General features: G+C 50.5%; 3 protein-coding genes across 4 annotated transcripts in view; 2 read left to right on the forward strand and 1 right to left on the reverse strand.

Annotated features, from left to right (window-relative positions):
- LOC120826543 (zinc fingers and homeoboxes protein 2-like) overlaps positions 1 to 17,421 on the forward strand; it is a 48,378-nt gene extending 30,957 nt beyond the window's left edge. For both annotated transcript variants that reach the window (XM_040188924.2, XM_078081013.1), the window contains 3 exons: positions 11,329 to 14,530; positions 15,800 to 15,923; positions 17,175 to 17,421. In XM_040188924.2, coding sequence (XP_040044858.2) covers positions 11,664 to 14,530; positions 15,800 to 15,920 — 2,988 coding nt within the window. In that variant the 5' untranslated portion in view covers positions 11,329 to 11,663 and the 3' untranslated portion in view covers positions 15,921 to 15,923; positions 17,175 to 17,421. The remainder of the gene's footprint in view (positions 1 to 11,328; positions 14,531 to 15,799; positions 15,924 to 17,174) is intronic.
- LOC144383611 (uncharacterized) lies at positions 5,062 to 7,764 on the reverse strand. The gene is made up of 3 exons (XM_078081882.1): positions 7,683 to 7,764; positions 6,571 to 7,478; positions 5,062 to 5,109 (listed from the first exon to the last, which is right to left on the reverse strand). Exons 1-3 carry the CDS (start codon positions 7,762 to 7,764, stop codon positions 5,062 to 5,064), a joined length of 1,038 nt encoding a protein of 345 aa, XP_077938008.1.
- Positions 17,422 to 18,314: 893 nt separating the features above from the next.
- LOC144383484 (uncharacterized) lies at positions 18,315 to 21,710 on the forward strand. The gene has a single exon (XM_078081014.1). It carries the CDS (start codon positions 19,933 to 19,935, stop codon positions 21,028 to 21,030), a length of 1,098 nt encoding a protein of 365 aa, XP_077937140.1. The 5' UTR covers positions 18,315 to 19,932; the 3' UTR covers positions 21,031 to 21,710.
- Positions 21,711 to 24,663: the final 2,953 nt, after the last annotated feature.

Here is a 24,663-nt window from a genome sequence, read left to right on the forward strand (position 1 = left end):
TCCTCCCCTCCCCACGCCTCCCTGTCTATCTCCTTCCCTCTCTTCTCCATCCTTCCTTTTTTAGTCATACCTCCTTCTTTCCTTCATCACCTCCCTTTGTTCCCTCACCCTTTAACACTCCTTTCCTCAATTCCTGTCTCCCTCCTTCCTCTCTCCTTTGATGTTTGTCCCACCTAAACCATTTCCTCCCCCCTCCTTCCTCTGGAGTAGCTCCTCTTTTCAAAACATTTAACCAAATGGAGGAGAGCTTAACCTTTGAGGAGGGGCGGCTTTGTGTGTGTGTGTCTGTGTGTCTGTGTGTCTGTGTGTCTGTGTGTGTGTGTGTGTGTGTGTGTGTGTGTGTGTGTGTGTGTGTGTGTGTGTGTGTGTGTTATTCCGCCTTTGTTTTTTTTTCCCTTTCTGAGCTGAGGGGTCAGAGGTCACAGGGGCCTGCTGAAGGGTTCAGTGTCCAGCTCAAGGGCTCTCTGGAGGGACGTCTACTCAACGACCTTTGACCCTCCATGCGGCCCCCACAGACACACACACAGACACACTCACAGACACGCAAACACAGACACACACACATCCCGGCGTCACCATCGGCTCTTGGATTCAAATCGCTGCACAGAAGCCGACACAAACACCTGCACAGGTAACCGGGAACGCCGGCTCCCCGGGGGCCAGGAGACACGGCGTGCTTTCAGGAGGACGTTGACCTCATTAAGCGTAACACCACAGACCTTATTAATAAATGATGCACAGAGTTGGAACGTGGCGCTCCATCTGGAGCTCCATCAGGCGGAGTCGTCGGCCTGAAACCTGCTGACGTGGAGGTCCTACGCGATGCTGGGCGAGTGGAGCTCGGGCGCCGCGTTAGAAGTCAAAGCTGAGCGTGAAACGGCAAACGTTTCTGTGTTTTGTCGCCGGCCTCGCCCCCCCCCCCAGCTCTGTTTCCTGATCGCCCTCCTGTTTCTCCTTCTCTCTCCTCCGAGCTTCGGCCTCAACTCCCCCCAGAGGGAAGCGGCTCCACGCGGTCATCATTTATTCTCCTTTTCATTCCCTTTATTCAACTTTGATTTCCCTTTATTCAACTTTGATTTCCCTCGGCCGGCTCGTGGAGATTGAGTGGGGAGCGTTGAGAGGTTCAAGCCCCCCCGAGCGGTGAAGACCCACTCTGACCTCTGACCTCAGGACGCGGCTCACCGAAGGAGCTGCGGCGGCAGCGGGAGCGCTCCGTGTACGTCCGGCGTGCGTTGCCCTGGAAACGGGCGAGGCGAGGCGTGCTGATCCCTCCCAGGTTTCTCATCAGTGAGATACGAGATGTTCACACGGGGCCGATGGGAGGAACACGCGCGGCGTCCCGGCTAATAACTGGATCTGCATGCCAGATAACGCAGCGGGGCGCCCCCCCCCCCCCCCTCGGGCTCCTCCTCTAAACGCCGAATAATAATCACCGCGTTTATTCTCTGATGTGCAGCTGCTCCCGTCGGATCTACGTGAACACGGCAGGTCTGGAGACACATGCAGCGCGTCTTGGTGGACGTGGAGAAGCCGGGTCTCTCCTTCAAAGCCCGCCCCTCTCTGTGGAGATGGAATGACGCCCTGGTAATCGTTCATCGGAGGGTGGGCTCTGTGACGGGAACACGCTCCTCACAAACCCAAACGGGGGTCTTCTGTCCGATGGGACCAGGAGGTGGAAGCGCTTTCCTTCCTCTCTAATCCCCCTCCCCACCCTTAAGGATTGAGCCCCCCGGGCCGTACCACACCGCGAGCAGGGGGGGGGTCGCAGCTCCTCGACGAGCTCAGGAAGGACGCGGTGCGTTCTGTGATGTCACAGGTCCTCGGAGAGACGGACGCGTCCAGAGATGATTAAAGGAACCCGAGGGAGCAGCACAGGCTCCACCGGTGGGGCTTAAAATGATTACTTCTTTGTTCGGTTCAGGCAACACAACTACTTGTTATCTTGTTAACAAAATTACAGTTTAAGCCTAAATTTACTCCAGACCCAAAAGACATAAAACATGAGAATAAATCCCATAAAATGATAAAATATGACGACATTTAATAACGTCATTCCTCTGCTTTATGATAATACCTCGTAAAAGAAGTTGAGGCAGTCGTGATTATTCTTTGGATTTTATAGTTTAGAATCATTTGTCATCAGCACGAGCAGCGAGCTCGTCCAAAAGAAGGTCCTTGTCACTCAGATGAGACATTTGGTGGAACCTTTTGTCCAAAGCACCGGACGTATGTCGTTGATCATGTAACCGTAGAGACGCAGGGGCCTCATTCACGTGTTCTGTCAGCCGTCAAAGTGAATGCTAAACTGTTAGCTTATGGTTAGCTCTCCTGTAGGACATCGTACGCCACAATAAGGCTTTTTACAGTTAGCTGCAGTTAGCCTTGTGTCCACTTACACAGTGGTGATGTAGCATGTTAGCATGTTGCTACATCATCAGCACACAGGCTGTTTTCAGTTCCCTCAGCGGGTGCCGCTACATGTTCTACTCTAAACAGTCACCTCACATGATGAAAAAAACATCAAGTTAACTGCAGCTTTAACACACGTGTTCTTCCGTGGTGACGTGTGCCGTGAGACGGCGGCGGCGGCGGCGCTGACCTACATAGGGTGTAAGTCTGCTCCCTCCTCACGCAGCATTCAGAGCGCCTCACGGCTGGCGTGGCGTGTTAGCCGAGGACACGCGCGGGGACGCACACGTACAAAGACGTCCTCGCACACGTGATGTTAGGACACGCAAGAGCACACAGAATACCTCATGCATGTTTTACTGACCCGACTCTTTCTTTCTCTCCTCCACTGTCTCATCCCTTCATCCCTCTCTCTCCCCCTTTATTCTCCCTCGTCTCCTTTGTTTCTCCTCCCTCGTTCACCTCGTCCTCCTCTGACCAACCAGAGAGCAACAGATCAATCTGATGGGCTCAGAGGAGACAAGACTCCTCCCATACTTCCTCTCCTCTTATGTGTTCTCCTTCCTCTCCTCCTCCCTCTCTGTTTTCTTCCTCTCCTTCTATTTTCCGTCTATCCTTCTTGAGCTTCCTTGTCTCCTCCATGTTCTATTCTCACTGGTTCCACACTTTGGTACCTCCTTAGAACTCCGTCATTTTCTTCCTCCTCTTCTCTAATCTGTCTTTATAGTCTTCTCCTCTTCCACTCAACATCTGTTCCTCATCCCCCGCTCCTCCCTCCTCATCCTCTCCATCCTCTGCCCCCTTCTGACCTCCTCTCCCTCTCCTCACCCTCCTCTCCTGCTCCATTGTCTGCCCTTTCCTGACCTCCTCTCTCTCTCCTCCTTCCTCATCCTTCTCTCCTCCTCCTCCTCCTTGGTCTCTTTTTTTGCTACCTCCTCTCCTCACCCCTCCTCCCGCTACCCGCCCCCCTTCCCCCTAATTAGCACCTGAGCATACAGGGCTGGTTAATATTCGGCGGCGAGGCGCTGCGACGGCAGAAGGGCCCCTCGCCGTCTCTCCTGTGCTGCCGTTGCCGTGGTAACGCCATGGAAATGAAGCGCCGCTCCCTCCGTCTCTCTGTCTTTTCCTAATTTCTCTCCCCCTCCTCGCCTTTTCACTTTTTAATGACTCACTGCATCCATTATGTTTTGGGGTGGCAGGAGAGTCACGAGCTTCAAGACCTGAGAATAAAAACGTAAAGGCGTGAATTTCAAAAAGTTTTTATTTCGTTTAAAAAAACAACAACAAGAGCAGCAACAAAGAAGTCAATATTCCTTCAAGTGTTCAGACGTCCAAGGACAGGGCTATTTATTTATTTATCTTTTTGCTGGTGTGTGTGTGTGTGTGCGTGTGCGTGTGTGTGTTTCGGGGGGCTTTTGGGACGGAGACCTTGGCCTTGATGAAGTTCTTTAATACTGCTAATTGTGTTTCATTCGTATTTCATGGTCGTGGAGGGCAGACAGTCTGCAGAATTGAGTGCAATTGTTGCATTCCTAAACCATGGCCACGAGGTGTGTGTGTGTGTGTGTGTGTGTGTGTGTGTGTGTGTGTGTGTGTGTGTGTGTGTGTGTGTGTGTGAGTGAAACATGATTCAGTTTTTCTTACATTCAACAGTCAGGTGGAGGTGCTTGACCTCTGAACCCCCCCAGTGCCTTTTTCATCATCAGTTTTAAGATTCTAGACTCTGTGGACGTTTACGTTAATAAAAGAACAGAGAAGATAAAAATACATCTGGTCTTTATTACTAAAGAGGGTGGAATTCTTTTTCTAAAGAATTCTTTAGTGAAGTCAGAGCTTCATGTGTTAAAGCTGCATTCTGTGCAGTGACCAGCAGGGGGCGACTCCTCTGCTCCCATAGACGTCTATGAGGAAATGACTCTACTTCTCTGTAGTGACCAGCAGGGGGCGACTCCTCTGCTCCCATAGACGTCTATGAGGAAATGACTCTACTTCTCTGTAGTGACCAGCAGGGGGCGACTCCTCTGCTCCCATAGACGTCTATGAGGAAATGACTCTACTTCTCTGTAGTGACCAGCAGGGGGCGACTCCTCTGCTCCCATAGACGTCTATGAGGAAATGACTCTACTTCTCTGTAGTGACCAGCAGGGGGCGACTCCTCTGCTCCCATAGACGTCTATGAGGAAATGACTCTACTTCTCTGTAGTGACCAGCAGGGGGCGACTCCTCTGCTCCCATAGACGTCTATGAGGAAATGACTCTACTTCTCTGTAGTGACCAGCAGGGGGCGACTCCTCTGCTCCCATAGACGTCTATGAGGAAATGACTCTACTTCTCTGTAGTGACCAGCAGGGGGCGACTCCTCTGCTCCCATAGACGTCTATGAGGAAATGACTCTACTTCTCTGTAGTGACCAGCAGGGGGCGACTCCTCTGCTCCCATAGACGTCTATGAGGAAATGACTCTACTTCTCTGTAGTGACCAGCAGGGGGCGACTCCTCTGCTCCCATAGACGTCTATGAGGAAATTACTCATTGTAAACATGAGTTTATGGTCTCAGTCTTCTGCAATGCAGCATGATGGTCCATTTAGAGTCAAACAGACCATGAAGCAGGGGAGGCTTTAGGGCGGGGCTATGCGCTGATTGACAGGTCACTACCGCTTCTTTGTCCAGTCTGCTACGATCTCGAGGCTCCGAAACTTCTTTGGAAACAAAATAGAACATATAGAACATGAAACCTGCTCACAGTTTGGGATTTATTTTTTGTTCATCAGTCAATCATTTCAGCTCTTAAATAAAGTATTTGTGTCTTTGTAAAACAACAAAAGAAGTAAATGACCTTTGATACCATGAAGAATGTCTGATAATCAGCTGATACGGGCGGGGCAGCGGTGGCACGTGGAGCAGAGCGGCTGCGCCGGGGACCGCAAGGTTGGCGGTTCAAACCCTGGCTGCTCTGTCGAAGTGTCCCTGAGCAAGACACTCAACCCCTGATGTGAATGTAAAACCACAGGTTAAGAATGCAATGCAAGTCGTTTTGGATAAAAGCGTCAGCTAATTGTAATGTAATCGTTGGTCCTCCTGCCACATTCACATTTGGCTCCGCAGACGCGACCTTGAGAAGCTCAGCAGCTCGATGGTCGCCATCAAGCGTCGCTCCGGTCGTACAGCAGATCGCCCGAGTCCTGAAATCTCTCTCTCTCAAGGTTCTCTGCCAATGAAACGCCTGCTTTGTTCCTCCCCACATCCACCAGGCACTCAGCTCCCCCCTCACATTCATCGCTTCTCATGTTTAAAGTGCCGTTTGGCCTCAGAGGTCAATGGTTCCCAACGTGAGGCGCCGGGCCCCTCTCAGGGTCCTCAGCGGGCCTCCGGAGGGACCGCGGCGGGTGATGCTTCTGTTATGTCGAGGTGAATGAATGACAACTCGGAGCTGAACTGACTTCCTGTTTGATCTGGATGCTTGTCATTGTTTTATCGATAGCGACGGTTGCCGGGTCGGTGAGGAAGCCGAACCCTGTGCGTGGCGATGCTCGGGTGACGCGTGTGACTGTCCGAGCCGCCACAGCCACGTTTCAACAGATTATCTCTCAGGAGAAAGGGATTTTTCAACACAATCTGCGGTTTAAACCCCCCCCCGGAACAACCTGAGGTAAAAACCACTCATGACGTCCTTTCTGTAGGCAGTCTTATATAACCAGCAGTGAGATTTGTATCTCTATAAGCTTAAGAGGAAGCTGGAAATAGCCCCCCCGCCCCCCCCAGAGAGCTGGGTCACACTGCCAGCTGTGTTAATGATGCATTAGCAGCACGAGGTGCCTACACAAAGGCGTCCTTTGATCAATCATTCAGCATCCCTACACACACGTATATTCTCACACTCAGCTGCCCGGGGGGGGGCACTAAATCTGGGACGCCTTTAGTTTCCAGACGACAGTGTCTTATCACCGTCTCTCCTTCGCTTCGTCTACCCCCCCCCCCCCCCCAGGAACAGCGGTGATAAAACTTAGCTGAGGGGTGTCTGGTGGGCTGAGAGGTCCAGTACCCCCCCCTCCCTCCCTCGGGTGGCTTCCTTTCTGAGGGTCTCTGTCCCGTCCTGTTTGACCCTGTTTGCTCCAGTAACTAACGTCTTTAACCCCCCCGCCATCAGGAACACTCGTCACCTTCAGATCTTTTGTTTCAAGAGACGTGTCCTCATTACCTCCTTCCTCTGCGACGCTTTCAGTCTCCGGCTCGTCCTTGGATGGATGGATGGACCGGCGGATGGATGGATGGATGGACCGATTGATGGATGGATGGATGAATGGATGGATGGATGGATGGACGGACGGACGGATGGATGGATGGACGGACGGGCAAATGGATGGATGGATGGGCGGGCGGATGGATGGATGGACGGACGGGCGTGCAGATGGATGGATGGACGGACGGGCGGGCGAATGGATGGATGGATGGGCGCACGGACGGCCGGACGGATGGGCGGATGGACGGATGGATGGATGGGCGCACGGATGGATGGGCGCACGGACGGATGGATGGATGGATGGGCGCACGAACGGACGGATGGGCGGACGGACGGATGGATGGATGTATGGGCGCACGGACGGATGGGCGGACGGACGGACGGACAGATGGATGGGCGGATAGATTGATGGATGGATGGGCGGACGGACGGACGGATGGGCGGATGGATGGATGGACGGACGGACGGATAGCTGGACGGATGGATGGGCGGACGGACGGACAGATGGATGGGCGGACGGACGGAAGGACGGATGGGCGGATGAATGGATGGACGGACGGATGGGCGGATGGATGGATGGATGGACGGACGGATAGATGGACGGACGGATGGATGGGCGGACGGACGGACGGATAGATGGACGGACGGATGGATGGACGGACGGACGGATGGATGGGCGGACGGACGGACGGATGGATGGGCGGACGGACGGACGGACGGATGGATGGATGGGCGGACGGACGGACAGATGGATGGATGGGCGGACGGACGGATGGATGGACGGATGGACAGATGGATGGACGGATGGATGGATGGACGGACGTGTGACTGAGGAGAAATGGGACGCAGCCAAGGAGCATATGACCCCCCCTCCTTTTGTCAGTACTCGAGGCCGATCCAGTGACATCGACAGTGTTTTCTGTGGTTTTGTTTTTCCTTCTTCTTCTTTTCTATTTCTGCTTCCCTCTCCGTGACAACGCTTCTTCTTCTAGCTCCTCCGGTCCGTTCAGAAGTCTCTTTTCTGTTTCCTACCTCCTACATTCTGCTCTGACTTTACGGCCCATCGGCGCAGCTCGCACCTCTTCCTCGTCTTCCTCCTCTTCCCAAACGCCATGGCCTCCGATGTCTTCTTCTTTGCTCCTCCCACACTCTTTCCCTCTTCTTTTATGTCTCCTTGGCCTTTTCACCTCGGCAGCATCTGGGTCTCTTCCAGAGTATTTTTAGGCAAACTGGCACGAACAGAAGTAGAACACATGAATGGAAATTCACATTATCTGGTCCGAGTTTCTGCTCCGAGCAGCGGTTATTGTATTATCCATGAATAAAACTTTAATCCGGCTGCATCAAGGAGCTGCTTAGCACCAGTTTAAACTGGGATGTGTAACTACGGGGTGTAACTGGTTCTACGAGATCTTGGTAGATCTCCACTCTTTGCTGTCCTGCTCCTAAATGGTGGAAGGAGGTCTCGGAAGACATCAGGACCACAGAGAGCCTTCACATCTTCAGACTAAAGACACACCTCTTCAGACTCTACCTCCACTAACACACTAACTAACTGCAGCACTTACATTGGACTTATAACGGTTCTTATCTACAGCGAGTTGTACATCGGCTTATTTGATGAAATTGCACTTTGTTCTTTCTTGTTCTTCTGAGTTTGTGTCCTTATGGTTAAAATGCACTTATTGGTGCTTTGGATAAAAGCGTCAGATAAAAAAATAAAATGTAAATGTTGGATTCCAGAGAGCCGGGAATGAACCGTCTCGTCTGGATGAAAAACTGCTGTATCAAAATAGTGTAAACCTTTCAAAAAATGTTATTATAGTATTTATTTTGCGTGGGATTTGGGTTAACCGCACAATATTCAATATACACATAGACGCCACCATCAGAAGTAGTTTCTAAGCATATACTGCATTAGATAATCCTCTATATTTAAAAACATAATCTACCAGTCGTTTGTTCAAGTGAACCTCAACTGAAGTTACACAAAGGTCTGTTTCATTTAGAGTTATGTTTTTTTTTATCAGAAATGAGAACGTTCCTCGTGGCCCGACGCTCTGCAGGGCTTCAGAGGTCCTCTTGTCTCCAGGTGACCGCCTGACCTTCGCCTCCATATTTAGGTTGTGATGGTCCTCTATCCGGATCGGGTCCCACTGACTCTGGATCCCTCTGGGACGCGGTTGCGGGTCGGTTGCTAACCAGCATTGGGGTTACGTGGTAATGAATCCGTGTTCTGGGTGGGAGTAGATCTCATCGGACACCGAACACGCCTGAAACATGTCCAACCATAAGTGACACTGGGGACAAATAACAGCTTGGACGGGACTAATTAAGTGTTGAGAACCGCTCCATTTTTCTGCCAAATGTGCTCCTCCCTCCCCTCCTCACCCCCTCCTCCACCTTTACAAAGACTCTGCAGATATAAAATGCACCAAAACCTAATTTTGTCACATGACTTTTGTGGTATTTCCTTTAGTTAATATGAATGTGTTAGATTGTCTGTATTTCCTCCCTCTTTGAGTTTTCTCCCCCCCTCCCTCCCCCTCCCTGTGCACGGCCCAGTTAGACGTCTCTCACCTGGGGGGCGCTCTCTCACGTCCTCCCTCTTCTGACTCTTTTTATCTTGCGTCTACCTGCATTTGTCCTTCTTGTTTCCTCCCTGTCTTCTCGTATTTATTTACACCTGTTCTCCCCCTTTTCTCCCTCCCCCCCTCCCTCTCTCTCTCTCTCCTGCCTCTGTGTTGTTGGTGTCTCTCTCCTTCATTGTGTGCATGATGGCTGTCAGGAGATCTCGTCGCTGAGTCTCTCTCATTACGTGATTAAAGGGTAATTATCCTGTGAAGTTGTCTTTGCCCGAATCTATGAAAGACATTTAATGTCTTTTTAATGGGGTTTGGAGACTTTTGTAGTTGCAGTGGACTCTTGAGTATATTGCGTCCACATGTGATTGGTTTGGAACGCCGTGTCCTGATTAAGTGGTTCTTGGATTCAGCGTCATTCTCGGGCGCAGCGTCTGAGTTCTCAGTGAGGCTGTTTTTATTCTATTTATTCTTTTTAACTTTACTTACTGGGCCTCGATTCATCAGCTCCACCCGTTAAAGCTGCATTCTGTGCAGTGACCAGCAGGGGGCGACTCCTCTGCTCCCATAGACGTCTATGAGGAAATGACTCTACTTCTCTGTAGTGACCAGCAGGGGGCGACTCCTCTGCTCCCATAGACGTCTATGAGGAAATGACTCTACTTCTCTGTAGTGACCAGCAGGGGGCGACTCCTCTGCTCCCATAGACGTCTATGAGGAAATGACTCTACTTCTCTGTAGTGACCAGCAGGGGGCGACTCCTCTGCTCCCATAGACGTCTATGAGGAAATGACTCTACTTCTCTGTAGTGACCAGCAGGGGGCGACTCCTCTGCTCCCATAGACGTCTATGAGGAAATGACTCTACTTCTCTGTAGTGACCAGCAGGGGGCGACTCCTCTGCTCCCATAGACGTCTATGAGGAAATGACTCTACTTCTCTGTAGTGACCAGCAGGGGGCGACTCCTCTGCTCCCATAGACGTCTATGAGGAAATGACTCTACTTCTCTGTAGTGACCAGCAGGGGGCGACTCCTCTGCTCCCATAGACGTCTATGAGGAAATGACTCTACTTCTCTCTGGATTTATTCCCTCAGTAAACGTTGTAAACATGAGTTTATGGTCTCAGTCTCTAGTCTTCTTCAATACAGCATCATTTAGTAAATGATGGTTCATTTAGAGTCAAACAGACCATAAAGGAAGTGATACTTTAGGGCGGGGCTTACAGTGATTGACAGGTTGCTACCACAGACGTATTAGGCGTCCAATGTTTTGTCTTTCTTTTTTGAAATAATACATTTAGAATAAGTTATTAAATAATGTTTTTTTTATTGATGTTGGACTACTGATTTCACTTCATCAGTCCAACATCAGAACAAAAAACAATCCATAGCTTCTTTATCAGCGATCAAAATACATTATAAAGAATTCTATTTCAAGATCTACTAATACTTAATAACTACTGCACATTTTTATTTTTTGTAATGATGATTATAATTAACATTTTTATAATACATCATAATCTCTAAATGATGCATTTATAACCACTGTTAATGTGATTATAAGTTACTCAGTGAGGTCCTTGGCAGTTTTAAGCAATATAAATAATCAGTTCTATGACCAACTTTTATCCATTGTATGTATTTTTATGATGGATCAGAAGACACAGGCTTCATGAAAAGTTCAGTCATTCATGTGTCATATTTGAACTCTCGGGGGTTTTAGCTGCTTCATAACCAACTTACTTTCTTTGAAGGAGCATTTGATCCAAAGCACTTAATAGTACGAGACTGCATTTATTTTCAGTACAAGTGACCCAAGTAGGACTAAAAATCTCTGTTGATGTTCCTTCCTTTTATCCTCGCTCCCGCGTTGATCTCGCATGTTCTAAACAAATAGAACCAAAAGTGTATTTTTCCTGTTTACAAAAGTGAAAGTGACGTGTTTTTTACCCTTCTGCCTCCGCCCATCATACTCACTTCCCGTTCTTTGTCTTATTCTGGGTGAATGCAGCGCATCACTTCACACAAACTTCTATGTTTGTCCCTAACATGTTTCACAAGCGGCATTAACATGTAATTCTCTCTGTCTCTCTCAGCTCGAGAGTCGCTGCTGTCGTGATGCCCTCTCATGACGACCACGTCGGTAGCTGACACTGCCATTGAGCGGGTGACGCCACTGCACAGCCGGTGCTGGGCCGGCCCCGTCAGCCGGTTATCGCCCTCCCTCTCGCAGGCTGGAACCTTCGACTCCGCCCACCTCCCAGAATCCACAGCCGGCGGCTCTGATTCGCCCCAGTGAGAACCTTTCAGAAGCAGACGCGCTGACGTTCTCTGCCAGCACCAGCAGAAGCAGTCGCAGCAGCCAAAAAACACGGTGTCTTCAACGCAATCAGCAACACCAGCACTATCGCCACCACCAGCAGCAACCATCATGTCCAGTCGTAGGAAGTCCTCCACCCCCTGCATGGTCCGGGTCGTCAGCCAACCGCCCGAAGAGCAAGATGACCCTGAGGGGCCGATGGACGTGGAAGTATTGGCAGACGGGGAGGCGGCAGAAAAAGAACAATCAGAATCATCATCTGAATCTGCAGGAAAGCGCCAAGATCCACAGGAGGAGAATTTGGAGAATCCAGACCGACAAAGGGAAACAAAACCAGTGGAGAACCAGAATCTCAAGCCATCAGAACAAGAGGAGCAGTCGAGTGAGATGGATCAACCTCCCATCATTGAAGATGAGGAAGCCACTGAGGAGAAGGACGGACAAGACGTCGACTCGAACCCGGCGTCCCGGAGGAAGCAGCCCAGGGGCTACGAGTGCAAGTACTGCCCGTTCTCCACGCAGCACCTGAATGACTTCAAGGTGCACGTGGACTCCAGTCACCCAAACGTCATCCTCAATCCGATGTACCTGTGCGCCGCCTGCAACTTCAACGCCAAGAAGTTCGACTCGCTCACGGAGCACAACGAGAGCCAGCACCCGGGCGAGACAAACTTCAAGTTCAAGAGGATAAAGCGGAACAATCAGACCATCTTGGAGCAGACAATTGAAAGCGGGAACAAGTCTGTTGAATGCGAAGTGAGCAGCAAAGTGGGGGAAGGCAACGCCGGCTACGCGTTTCCGGCTTGCATATCGCCCGCGGTGACAACCCAGAACGGCCGGCGGGACGACCTGATCCAGGTCCAGAAGGATCAAATCACAGCGGTGAACATTAACGGGACAGTCATCATCCCCGAACCCACCGTCCTCAAGGGGGTCTCCCACGTCGCCCCGATGCTAAAGCGCCCACCCAACTTCAACTCTGTACCAAAAATAGCTGTTCCATTGAACACCACCAAATATAACCCCTCTCTGGACGACAACTCAACGTTGATCACCTCCTTCAACAAGTTCCCTTACCCAACGCACGCCGAGCTGTCGTGGCTGACGGCCGCCTCCAAGCACCCAGAGGACCAGATTAAGGTCTGGTTCACCACCCAGCGGCTTAAGCAAGGCATCACCTGGTCCCCGGAGGAGGTGGAAGAAGCCAGGAAGAAGATGTTCAACGGCTCCATCCCTCCTGCACATCACACGTTCACCACCCTGCCTGCGACGACCTTCTCTCAGCCGTCTGCCAAATCCTCCCAGCAGACCTTCGTCCACACCACCGTCGGCCACGTGCAGACTGCCATGTCCAGCGGGTTGAGTGCGGTCGCGGGCACAAACCCTCCTGCCGGAGTCGCGGTTAGCTCCCGCCCTTCTGTTAAGCGGTCGCTGCCGACATACCTGACCACGGTGTTTGGCCCGGAGTCGAAGCGACCCATCATGGCCGTCGCTCCCCATTCCGGGGACGCTAAAGACAGGGGCCTCATGGCTCCTCCGCCCCCTCCCCCGCCGAAAGACCGCCTCTCGATGGCTCCGCCTCCTGTTCCTGTGGAGATGAAGAGACCTGTAGCAGTTTCTCTGTTCACCACAGAGACAAAGAGGCCATCCGCTGCCGTGCCTTTAATGCCACAGTCGTCGTCCCTGCTGTCCAAAGGGAAGGTCCTCTCGACGTTCGGAAACCCCAAAACAAAACCGGTGGTCTCGCTGCCCTCCTTAGTCTTTCCCGAGTCTTTAACCAGGCCACTGATAGTTCCCCCGCCTATCTTCGCTCCGCCGTATAAAAACTCAATGCTTTTTCCTCTTAATGCTCCCATCACTCCCAAAGAGAAGCACCAGAATTCCCACGCTTTGCCAGCTGCCAATCATGAGCTGCCAAACTCCTCGCCGCCCGTCGCCCCAGAAATAAGGAGGCCGACTATCATCCAGTCCATTCGTGCTCCGGCCAAACCTCCGACCCAGATTTCAGGGTACCTTTTGGACAGCAGGAAAGCGCAGCAGGGAGGGGAGGGGAAAGCCTGCTACCCCAGAGGGGATAAGGTCCTCACTCCTCTGGCCGAGGCCAACGGAACATCTCGCACGGACGGCAAATGGCCCCACGATCAAACCCCACTTGCTCACAACAATGGGGTCCAACACTTTGATGGGTTGCTAGCGGCGCTGAAACCGGACTTTCATCAAAAGTCCTCGGTGCTGACCCAGTTCCCCTTGCTAGAGAGGATGAAAGGAAAGACGGCAGAACAGCTGAAGGTCCTGGAGGAGAACTTCCTGAGCAACAGCTTCCCTACGCTCAGCGACGTGGACAATCTGGCGGGCACCACCCGGCTGTCACACCAGGAAATCGACAGCTGGTTCGTGGAGCGCCGAGCGCTACGCGACAACCTGGAACAAGCCCTTCTCAACTCCATGGGCACCAAGAGGATGGGCGCGGCCATCACCAAGAAAAAACTACACCAGCAGCACCAAACTCTCCAGTTGAACGGGATTCACAAGCCAAGCGCTGGGGTGGGCCATCTCAAAAGCCCTCTTCTACCTTGTTCCGCCCCGCCCATCAATACCCCCCCTGTCCCCAGTCTGAATGCCTGCTCGGTTCCTCCAGACGGCCGATCCCTGGCGCTCCTCGTGGGTGATTTTGCTCAAACCCGGTGGCCTTCCCCTGAGGAGTTCAGCCAGCTGGACGGTCGGACGGGACGCGCCGAATTGGCCCGCTGGTTCAACGACGGCCGGCTGCAGAGTGGCGGCCCGGAGCTGTCAGAACTTTTTCACAACAACGGAGTGAACGGAGGACAGGGACCCAAGAGCGCCTCCATCGGCGTCCTCCAGCGCTGTCAGGAAGGACCCTTGGCCAACAACAGCAGCAGCAGGAAGGTGCTGCAGGTGGAGCTGGGCTGGCTCAGCAGTCAACAACGGGATGAACTCCAAGACCGGCTGGCTGGCAGGTACCGTACTTTATCCATTAAGAAGACAATGGCAACATATTTTATAAAGCCTTACTTTAAATGATACAAAGGGGCGGGGCTTAAATGTGGCCAGGAGGTGGTTTGTGTTTGGTGAAACTATAGCGCAGAAGCTCCTGTAGAGGTTAGAATGTTTTCGGGACATTAACCCACAAAGAGGGTTAGGGGGAGCTCAGGAGATCTTTGGCCAAATAACGCAGCCATTACCAGGAAACCAATATCGGCGCCATAATTTGGGCGAGGGTTTAATCCTCCCCGCGGGTCGGCTCGAGACGGCACCACGGTGTGAACCTGCACCGACAGCACAGCGTTCAGTAATGAGACGACGCTGCAGCGTTGTAGCTCAGAGTCCTTCCTGCTTCTTGGCAGTAAATGCAGCGAGACTCTGCTGAAGGATCTGATCTCATCATATGAAGGGAAATCAAGCTGCTGTTTTGATAATCAATTTATTTCTAATAAATAGTAATGAAAAAATCAATGTTTTTCTCCCACTTAAATGTGGAGATGTCCTTCATTTCTCTGATTAATATTTTTGCGTTTGACTGAACAAACATTTAAAGGAAAAAAACAAACAATGAATCGATCAAATCATCCACAGATTAATTGATAATGAGAATAATAAGTCATCTGCTGCCTACTTAAGGGTAAAAGTAAAACTTCATTATTAAAAACCAAGTGCCGACATTAAGTGCTCCTCCTGAATTTAATAAATACTCCTCATAATTAAAAAAACAATGGCCCACTTGTGACCCACTTGTGTTTAATCGGATTGAGAACCTCAGAAGTCTAAATATTTAATACATGATTGACAGTTCCTTTTGTTTCTAAAAAAATTGTCAGATTCGATTTTTGTTGTTTGTTTTTATCTAAAAATGAATCCGTGCCAGATATTTTGTATCTTACCTTCACTGTGGAGACGAGTCTGGCAGATTGAGAAGTGATCGATATATGTGTATATAAATTAAATATATATACTTATTTATAAAATGAAATCTTCCATGTTGCTGGACACAATTGGTCTTTTCATTTCATTCATTCATGTGAAGACAAAATAAAGACAACATCAGTTTTTGCCAATTATTTCAAAACATCACATTTCTTGTAGTTGTTTCTACGTTTAATATTTCTGCGTCCTCGAGGTGTCCAACTTGACCACTAACAAAGTATATACGCATATGTATTGAAAGGACCCCCCTGGATCAGACCTGGACCAGCAGCGTGTGTGTACTGATCACTGTCTCCCCCCCACAGGCTGAGACAGGAGACCTCGGTGGAGCTGAAGAGCGGGGGACAGAATGGGGGAGTGCGGGAGGTGTTCGGCAGCTGGCTGGAGGAGGGACACTCGAGGAGAGAGAGGAAGATGACTGGATGAACGGTGAGACCCTTTAAACAAAGTCCTGGTCCTCTGAGGATGAACCCATGTTAGCCGATGCTAACCGCTCGGTGTACCTGAGCCTCCCCCCCCCTCCCCTCCCTCCCCCCGACCACCCGTCGTGTGTGTGGAGCTGTGTGAGTTTTGGCTTCGCTGACAAACACTGAACTTCTGGTACAAATTTAGGGAAAAAACCAAACGTTTATTTGATTCCTGAAATAGCAGCAGCCCCCCGGTGAGGTAAAGTTAGATGGATGAAAGGCCCGGTGGGGGAGGGGGGGGAGGGACGCTTGCTGCCTCCCCCGTCTGTTCTGATAGAAGAAGGAAAGTTTGAATGTTTCCATGAAGCTTCTGCTTCTAGAAACGGAAAAGGCTTCAAATGACTTCTGTCCCCGACATCAGGAATCGATCATCCGTCATCGATGTGGTCGACATGCTGCTGCGTGTTCCTCATCTTTAAGCTCGTGAAATTAAAGTAAAATGTATTTAATGAAATACACAGCGACGATATGTTCAGGGTAACGGTTCCATACTCTCTGGGCTCGACCCTGACAGGGTGCGTTTGTTTTATCTACTCCCGTGCCAGAAGGGCGGGGCCCGCCGCAGCTTTCCGATGCTGCTAAGCCCCTCCCGCCTGCTACACCCGGGGGCATGAATCAAACACCCCCGCGCTGTGTTGCTCAGACACGAGAGAGGAATGCGAGTTCAATGAAAGGCAGGAATGTGTGTGTGTGTGTGTGTGTGTGTGTGTGTGTGTGTGTGTGTGTGTGTGTGTGTGTGTGCGCGTCACCACGGCATCCTCGTCTGTGCCACAACCTCCCCGGGCTGCATTTCTCCGTTTGCACGTCACAAAGTGCTTTTTACAAACATGCGTGTTGTGTTTTCAAGTTGTCTCGTCGCTCTGATTCTGTATCGTTTATCAAACAGTCTGAATCCTAATAATGAATAAAATGGTATCCAGTGAAAACACAGACAGCTGAATGCTCGTGAAGGATCATATCTCGTATCTCTCATATTCGCCTCTCAGCACTGGAGTTAAAGTTAATTCATTCATTCATCCTCACGTGACTCGCTGCGAAAACAGAAGATTCACAGATGCAAACTTCATCCTTATTATTACTTATATTTGTTTCTGAACATCTGGCTGACTTCATTTGATGACGTTGGTGGTTTGGTGCCAATTGGAAGCTGATTTCCTTTCCTCGTATGTCAGCGGGGACGTTTCTGATGCCTTCTCTCTTCTCTCCGTCTCAGGTGAGGGGGAGATTCGCCGCCGTCACGGCCGCTCTGGGGAGGAAACGGGCCGCGCTTCTTTTTCCATCTTTCAGAAAGTGACATTTTTGTTCTTTTAATCTTTTATTTTTGATGCTATCCTTTGATTGTCGCATCCCGGCTCACACACAACATCGCCCTCGGCGTTCCTCGACCCTGCCCCCCCCCCAGATACCCGTCCACGGTCACGCTACAAAAGCACGAGTTCAAAGAAATTAAAATAGAAAAAGGGGGAAAGGGGCTTTTATTTTATCTTGGCGAGTCGCTCACAAGCTGACAGAAGGAGTTTGGAGGAGCGACTCGAGGTCGATCTGTGAAGATAAATGACGCGGCTACAGAACTGGAGCTAATCCGCAGTTATACTATGTACAACACACCGAGTACTACTATCGAACGCGTACTACACAGATTCATCATTCAACATTACCCACAATGCAATCACAGTTTGGGGGAGTAACGTCCATCGAGCTGCTACTAGCTGTCACTTAGCGTTCGTTAGCTGGTCGGGGGGGGGGGGGGGGGCTTGTCGTTAGCTGGTCGTTAGCTGGTCGGGGGGTTAGCTCGTCGTTAGCTGGTCGGGGGTTAGCTCGTCGTTAGCTGGTCGGGGGGTTAGCTGGTCGTTAGCTGGTCGGGGGGGTTAGCTGGTCGCTAGCTGGTTGGGGGGGGGTTAGCTGGTCATTAGCTGGTCGGGGGGGGTTAGCTGGTCGCTAGCTGGTTGGGGGGGGGTTTGCTGGTCATTAGCTGGTCGCTAGCTGGTCGTTAGCTGGTCGGGGGGGTTAGCTGGTCGCTAGCTGGTTGGGGGGTTGGCTGGTCATTAGCTGGTCGCTAGCTGGTCGTTAGCTGGTCGGGGGGGGTTAGCTGGTCGCTAGCTGGTCATTAGCTGGTCGGGGGGGGGGGTAAGCTGGTCGCTAGCTGGTCGTTAGCCGTCGGGGGGGGGGGCTTGTCGTTAGCTGGTCGTTAGCCGTCGGGGGGGGGGGCTTGTCGTTAGCTGGTCGTTAGCCGTCGGGGGGGGGCTTGTCGTTAGCTGGTCGTTAGCCGTCGGGGGGGGGGGCTTGTCGTTAGCTGGTCGTTAGCCGTCGGGGGGGGGGGCTTGTCGTTAGCTGGTCGTTAGCCGTCGGGGGGGGGCTTGTCGTTAGCTGGTCGTTAGCCGTCGGGGGGGGGTTAGCCAGCTGGTTGTGAACTCGGGACCGGAGGCGTGTTTCTGGCGGCCGAGGCGATGTCGTGTGTAACCTGCGTTGCCATGGAGACGCGAGGAGGAGGGGAGACGAGCGCTGAACGTGTGCAGCAGTCTGTAACACAACGACAACCAATCAAATTACAAGAAGTCGCCATGTGCCAAAGCCAAGACCTGCCCCCCCCTGCTGCCCCCCACCTCTGGAAAAAGACTCAAGAAAGGTTCTTCTGCTCCTTGTAAATACGGTTTCTTTGTTTCTTTCATGTTTTCCTGTATTGATACAGATCTGTGCACATTTGTGCGAACAAGATTTTGTTATATTTTGTAAAATGAGCCCCCCCCCCTCTTGAGCCCCCCCTCATTTCTTGTTCTTTATGTTTGTTTGTTTCGCCGGTTGATGGACTTGACAATCGCTGCGTCGTCTTCTCTTATTTTACTGTGGAAACAACAAACACAAAAAGATGTCGGCAAAACTTCAGTCACTTCTCACCTCACCGGCTCTGGACATCCGCCTCTTCCCCGCGGAGGAGGAGGAGGAGGAGGAGGAGGAGGAGGAGGAGGAGGAGGAGGTGATGATTTTGAGGTGATAAACTAAAAAGCACCTTTGGACCTTTTTTTTTTTTATTGTGGTGACGTGAAGTCAAGTGCTATTATTATGTTATTATTGTGTTATTATCATTATTATTATTGTAGCCACTGTGTCTGGAATCCTTTTTTGGAGAAAAAGAAGAAGAGAAAAACAGAAAAGGTAAAAACTTGAAGCCAATCGACACGTCTTGCTCATCGACCAAGTGACTGTCGTGAACTTTTGTTTTGGAAACTGAGGAACAAACAAACAACAACAGAAGCTGTAAACACGCAGAAGGATTCAAGTGAAATGTTGTCACTCAAAGTGAAAACCCTCCAATCCAGAATGCCGCCTGAATCAACCTGTCCTCCCTGTCCCCGTCCCTGTGTCTGTCTCCTTTCTCTCCCTCGCTCGTCCACTTTGTCCTCTTACTTTCCGTCCTCTGTCTCCCGGTTCCCCTCCTTTGGTATATTTTAGTCCTTCCTGTCTCGGTCGTCCCTTCAAACACTCCTGTAACAAAACAAAACGAGATCAAACAGGGCGGCTTTTCTGCGGCACGTTCGTGGACGTCGGCTCGGTTTTAGAACTCGTTCCACGCCGAGAAAGAAATGAGCTTCTTTATGTATCGCTTCTGTGTCCTTGTCCAACTAAACAGGAAACATCTGTTTTTAAATGCACACCTGGGCTGGCCTCAACAAACGGCACCAGGGGGAGGGGCTTCCCTCCGTCCTCCCTGGGGGGGTGGAGCTTATCAGCATCATCGTCGCATCGTTCTGCAAACTAACGAATACGATAAAAACGCCGGAAGCTTCCAAGAGACTTTTATTTTTGCAGGCGTATAGTTTTGATTGATTATTTTTCTGATGATTGATTGAATGTATTCAGCGCGTACAGCTAGCTCATCCCCGTTAGCCTGAGATTCAACCACCAGATGCTTTGGCCTCTTGAAGCACGAACTTTTCCGATTCAGATACATTTAAACTATTTACAAAACTGACATGTCTTCTCTTTCCCGCTTCAGGGGTCTTTATCCGTCCTTTGAGATCTCTATCCGTCCTTCGGGTCTCTATCCGTCCTTCGTGGTCTCTATCCGTTCCTCGGGTCTCTATCCGTCCTTCGTGGTCTCTATTCGTCCTTCGGGTCTCCATCCGTTCCTCGGGTCTCTATCCGTCCTTCGTGGTCTCTATCCGTCCTTCGGGTCTCTATCCGTCCTTCGGGTCTCTATCCGTTCCTCGGGTCTCTATCCGTCCTTCGGGTCTCTATCCGTCCTTCGGGTCTCCATCCGTTCCTCGGGTCTCTATCCGTCCTTCGGGTCTCTATCCGTCCTTCGGGTCTCTATCCGTCCTTCGGGTCTCCATCCGTTCCTCGGGTCTCTATCCGTCCTTCGTGGTCTCTATCCGTCCTTCGTGGTCTCTATCCGTCCTTCGGGTCTCCATCCGTTCCTCGGGTCTCTATCCGTCCTTCGTGGTCTCTATCCGTCCTTCGGGTCTCCATCCGTTCCTCGGGTCTCTATCCGTCCTTCGTGGTCTCTATCCGTCCTTCGGGTCTCTATCCGTCCTTCGGGTCTCTATCCGTCCTTCGGGTCTCTATCCGTTCCTCGGGTCTCTATCCGTTCCTCGGGTCTCTATCCGTCCTTCGGGTCTCTATCCGTCCTTCGGGTCTCCATCCGTTCCTCGGGTCTCTATCCGTCCTTCGTGGTCTCTATCCGTCCTTCGGGTCTCTATCCGTCCTTCGGGTCTCCATCCGTTCCTTGGGTCTCTATCAGTCCTTCGTGGTCTCTATCCGTCCTTCGGGTCTCTATCCGTCCTTCGGGTCTCCATCCGTTCCTCGGGTCTCTATCCGTCCTTCGTGGTCTCTATCCGTCCTTCGGGTCTCTATCCGTCCTTCGGGTTTCTATCCGTTCCTCGGGTCTCTATCCGTTCCTCGGGTCTCTATCCGTCCTTCGGGTCTCTATCCGTCCTTCGGATCTCCATCCGTTCCTCGGGTCTCTATCCGTCCTTCGTGGTCCCTATCCGTCCTTCGGGTCTCTAAATCACACTTTGAACAAAACTGGAAAAACAACCAAAGTGAAACCTGGAGGCTCTGATCGGTTTTAACATTTTCAAAGTCACTTTAGAAGCTCGAGGAAACGTTTCAAGACGAGATGTCTTCAAAAGAGCTTTTTGGTGAAACGTTGACTCGAATCAAGTCAGAATGCTGACGGCACTGACAGGGTTCACGCCAGCTGCAACAAAAGAGCCTCTCCTGAAGGTTGAGATGTTCCAGCAGAGAAACGTCCATAAAGCTTGTGATGGAGCCGATGGAGTTATTATTAGATCGAACTGAGTGCTCTATGATTTCCTTTGGGGGGGTCAGGTGCCCCCGTGTGTTCTTAAGGGGAGTTGAGGCCGGCCCTGCTTCATACCTGAGGTTCTGCTTTTTCTGCTACTATCAAACAACCGGCCACAGAAACCGGCTTGAACGCTGCTTCTAACCGCCCTTCACAACTAGAGGTGCGATTGATTTTTAACTTCAAAATACCAGCATTTTTAAGTCGGGTCCATTCGGATCCCCGGATGTCTTCAGCTCCTGACCTAAAAAAGACGCCTTGTTGCCCAAAAATGACGCCTCCGTTTGGGAACCAGTCTTTGTGTATTTTATTCACTTCTAATGACAAAAAATAGCCATCGGAATGTTTTTTTGTGTTTGATTTGAAAAGTATTCAAGCTCTTGTTTCTGTGGCCCAGGTCAGCAAAACAACGCCTGCTTTATTTAAATAAAACCGCCTTTCTTCAAAGGGTACTCGTCACTGTGTGTGTGTCTGCGTGTCGTCTAGTCCCGCCCCTCAGATGCAGATGAACCAATCGTGGCGTAGCATCGACGAACGCGCATAGAAATTGAAAAGGAGTCAAACCAGGAAGCAACTTGGGAGACCACAAGATTCACGCGATAAGCTGCATTCTCTGCGGTGACCACCAGGGGGCGACTCCTCTGGTCCCATAGCAGCCTATTCAACCAGCAGACCAGAAACCAATGGGTGACGTCCACTTCTGACAGTCTGTGGCCTGAACCCAATCCACCCTTCCTTAAGCCCCGCCCTTCAGAAGCAGACAGACCAATCACAGCGCAGCATCGGCCCCCTCAAATAGAAACGCAATAGGACCCTCACCGAGCGATGGTCCGTAGTTCTGTGAATGCACGACTCTCAACTGAGATGAAATCCAGCCAATCCAAAGATGACGTTTGTGACCAATTAGATGTAAAGATGCCGTTGACTGGCTCCGCCCCCTCACTGTCAAAAAAAACAACTCGCGAGCGATCAGCTTCAGCGTCAAGTTTCTCGCACCAGCGAATGTTGGATTTGCTAGTCTGAGGTGTTTAAATTAATTTATTTATGGAATAATTCATAAATGGCATTCAATATACCAACAATAAATTAAAAAATGAAAAGAATATTAAACTTTATATAAACTTTCCTCCATTTTTTTATTGTATTATATTTAAATGTATATATATTTTAATATAATATATGTTTGTAATTGACACTTTATTTCTCAAGAGAACATTGAATCTTTTCTGCTGATGTTAATGTTAATTCACCTGGTTCTTTGTCTGTTATTTATCTTAATATTCTTTCTGTGAGCTCGACACGTTTCCACTAATGTGGTTTTTTATAAACCCAGAAAGTTTGATCTTAACTTATAAACCACAGTTGATATGAATCCAAACATATAAGAGGACATTAAAGAGTAATGCGGCTCGTCGCAGACACAATTATTTATTTAAATACGAGTTCTCTGAAACCTTCTGCTTAAATACACAAACGAAGCATCGTGGTCACTGATGGAAGTTAGAAGAAATCTGCAGATCAAATACACAAAGGTAGCAAAGAACTAAATGTGTGTTTTGGATCCGAGTCATTGATCAGTAAATTTAGTGAAAAACTAGATCCAGTTCCCGTCTCTGAGGACCGAGAGCAGAACCAATAATATGAGATCAATTCATTTATTTATTCATCAGAATGAATGAACAAAGAAACAACCGCAGCTTCTCCGAGAGGAAGACCCCCGAGGAAGATGAAGACCCCCGAGGAAGAGGAAGACCCCCGAGGAAGATGAAGACCCCCGAGGAAGATGAAGACCCCCGAGGAAGATGAAGACCCCCGAGGAAGAGGAAGACCCCCGAGGAAGAGGAAGACCCCCGAGGAAGATGAAGACCCCCGAGGAAGATGAAGACAGGTTCGACGCGTCATCCCGACCAGTGTGACCTGTTGCCATGGCGAGTAGGACGTAAGGTAACCACGGCCACGCCTCTTGGACCAAAAGACGCAGGGAGGTGCTTTAAAACGTCGCCTTGTCTTCCGCATCTGGGCCTTCGGGTGTCACTGCGACCACATCTGTATCCTCATCTGTAGCCACACACACACACAGGCAGTAACACACACACACAGTAGCAGACACACACACACACACAGGCAGTAACAGACACACACACACACACACAGGCAGTAACACACACACACACACAGGCAGTAACAGACACACACACACAGGCAGTAACAGACACACACACACAGGCAGTAACACACACACACACACACAGGCAGTAACAGACACACACACACAGGCAGTAACACACACACACACACAGGCAGTAACAGACACACACACACAGGCAGTAACACACACACACACAGGCAGTAACAGACACACACACACAGGCAGTAACACACACACACACACACAGGCAGTAACAGACACACACACACAGGCAGTAACACACACACACACACAGGCAGTAACAGACACACACACACAGGCAGTAACACACACACACACAGGCAGTAACAGACACACACACACAGGCAGTAACACACACACACACACACACAGGCAGTAACAGACACACACACACAGGCAGTAACAGACACACACACACAGGCAGTAACACACACACACACACACAGGCAGTAACAGACACACACACACAGGCAGTAACAGACACACACACACAGGCAGTAACAGACACACACACACAGGCAGTAACACACACACACACAGGCAGTAACAGACACACACACACAGGCAGTAACACACACACACACACACAGGCAGTAACAGACACACACACACAGGCAGTAACACACACACACACACACAGGCAGTAACAGACACACACACACAGGCAGTAACAGACACACACACACAGGCAGTAACAGACACACACACACAGGCAGTAACACACACACACACAGGCAGTAACAGACACACACACACAGGCAGTAACACACACACACACACACAGGCAGTAACAGACACACACACACAGGCAGTAACAGACACACACAGCTCTCTGTGTCTCAAATGTGATTTCACGCTGAACTTTTCAACCCGTTCTTGGAGGAGGAGGAGGAGGAGGAGGGGGAGGAGGGGGAGGAGGAGGAGGAGGAGGAGGGGGAGGAGGGGAAGGAGGAGGAGGAGGGGGAGGGGGAGGGGAAGGAGGCGGCGGCGGCTCTGAACGCATCAGTGTTTTTGGCAGCTGTGAGTGAGGCGTCGCCCCCCCCCCCCCCAGCAGACTCCACTAAGGAAATCAAAAAATGTGAAGTTTCATCACATAAAGTAACAAGTTAAAGGAATGTTTGTGTTCTGTTGAGGAGAATAAAACGAGATGGATGAAGTTCTTCTGAATGGAAATAAGAGGAAAGCGTCTCGTCAGCATCCCGACCTGAACATCCAGGTCCATCAAAGCAA

Source organism: Gasterosteus aculeatus, chromosome 10 (genome assembly GCF_964276395.1).
Source record: "Gasterosteus aculeatus chromosome 10, fGasAcu3.hap1.1, whole genome shotgun sequence".
Classification (NCBI taxonomy): domain Eukaryota; kingdom Metazoa; phylum Chordata; class Actinopteri; order Perciformes; family Gasterosteidae; genus Gasterosteus; species Gasterosteus aculeatus.

Excerpts from the sequence above, each read along its gene's own strand:
- LOC144383611 (XM_078081882.1), bottom strand. The coding sequence starts at position 7,764 with ATGGCGTTTGGGAAGAGGAGGAAGACGAGGAAGAGGTGCGAGCTGCGC. Across the intron at positions 7,479-7,682 it reads GTCAGAGCAGAATGTAGGAG|TCACACGTCCGTCCATCCAT; the intron begins GTAGGAAACAGA and ends ATTTCTCCTCAG. Across the intron at positions 5,110-6,570 it reads TTGAAACAAAAGATCTGAAG|AAGTTTCGGAGCCTCGAGAT; the intron begins GTGACGAGTGTT and ends TTGTTTCCAAAG.
- LOC144383484 (XM_078081014.1), top strand. The coding sequence starts at position 19,933 with ATGTCTTCTCTTTCCCGCTTCAGGGGTCTTTATCCGTCCTTTGAGATC.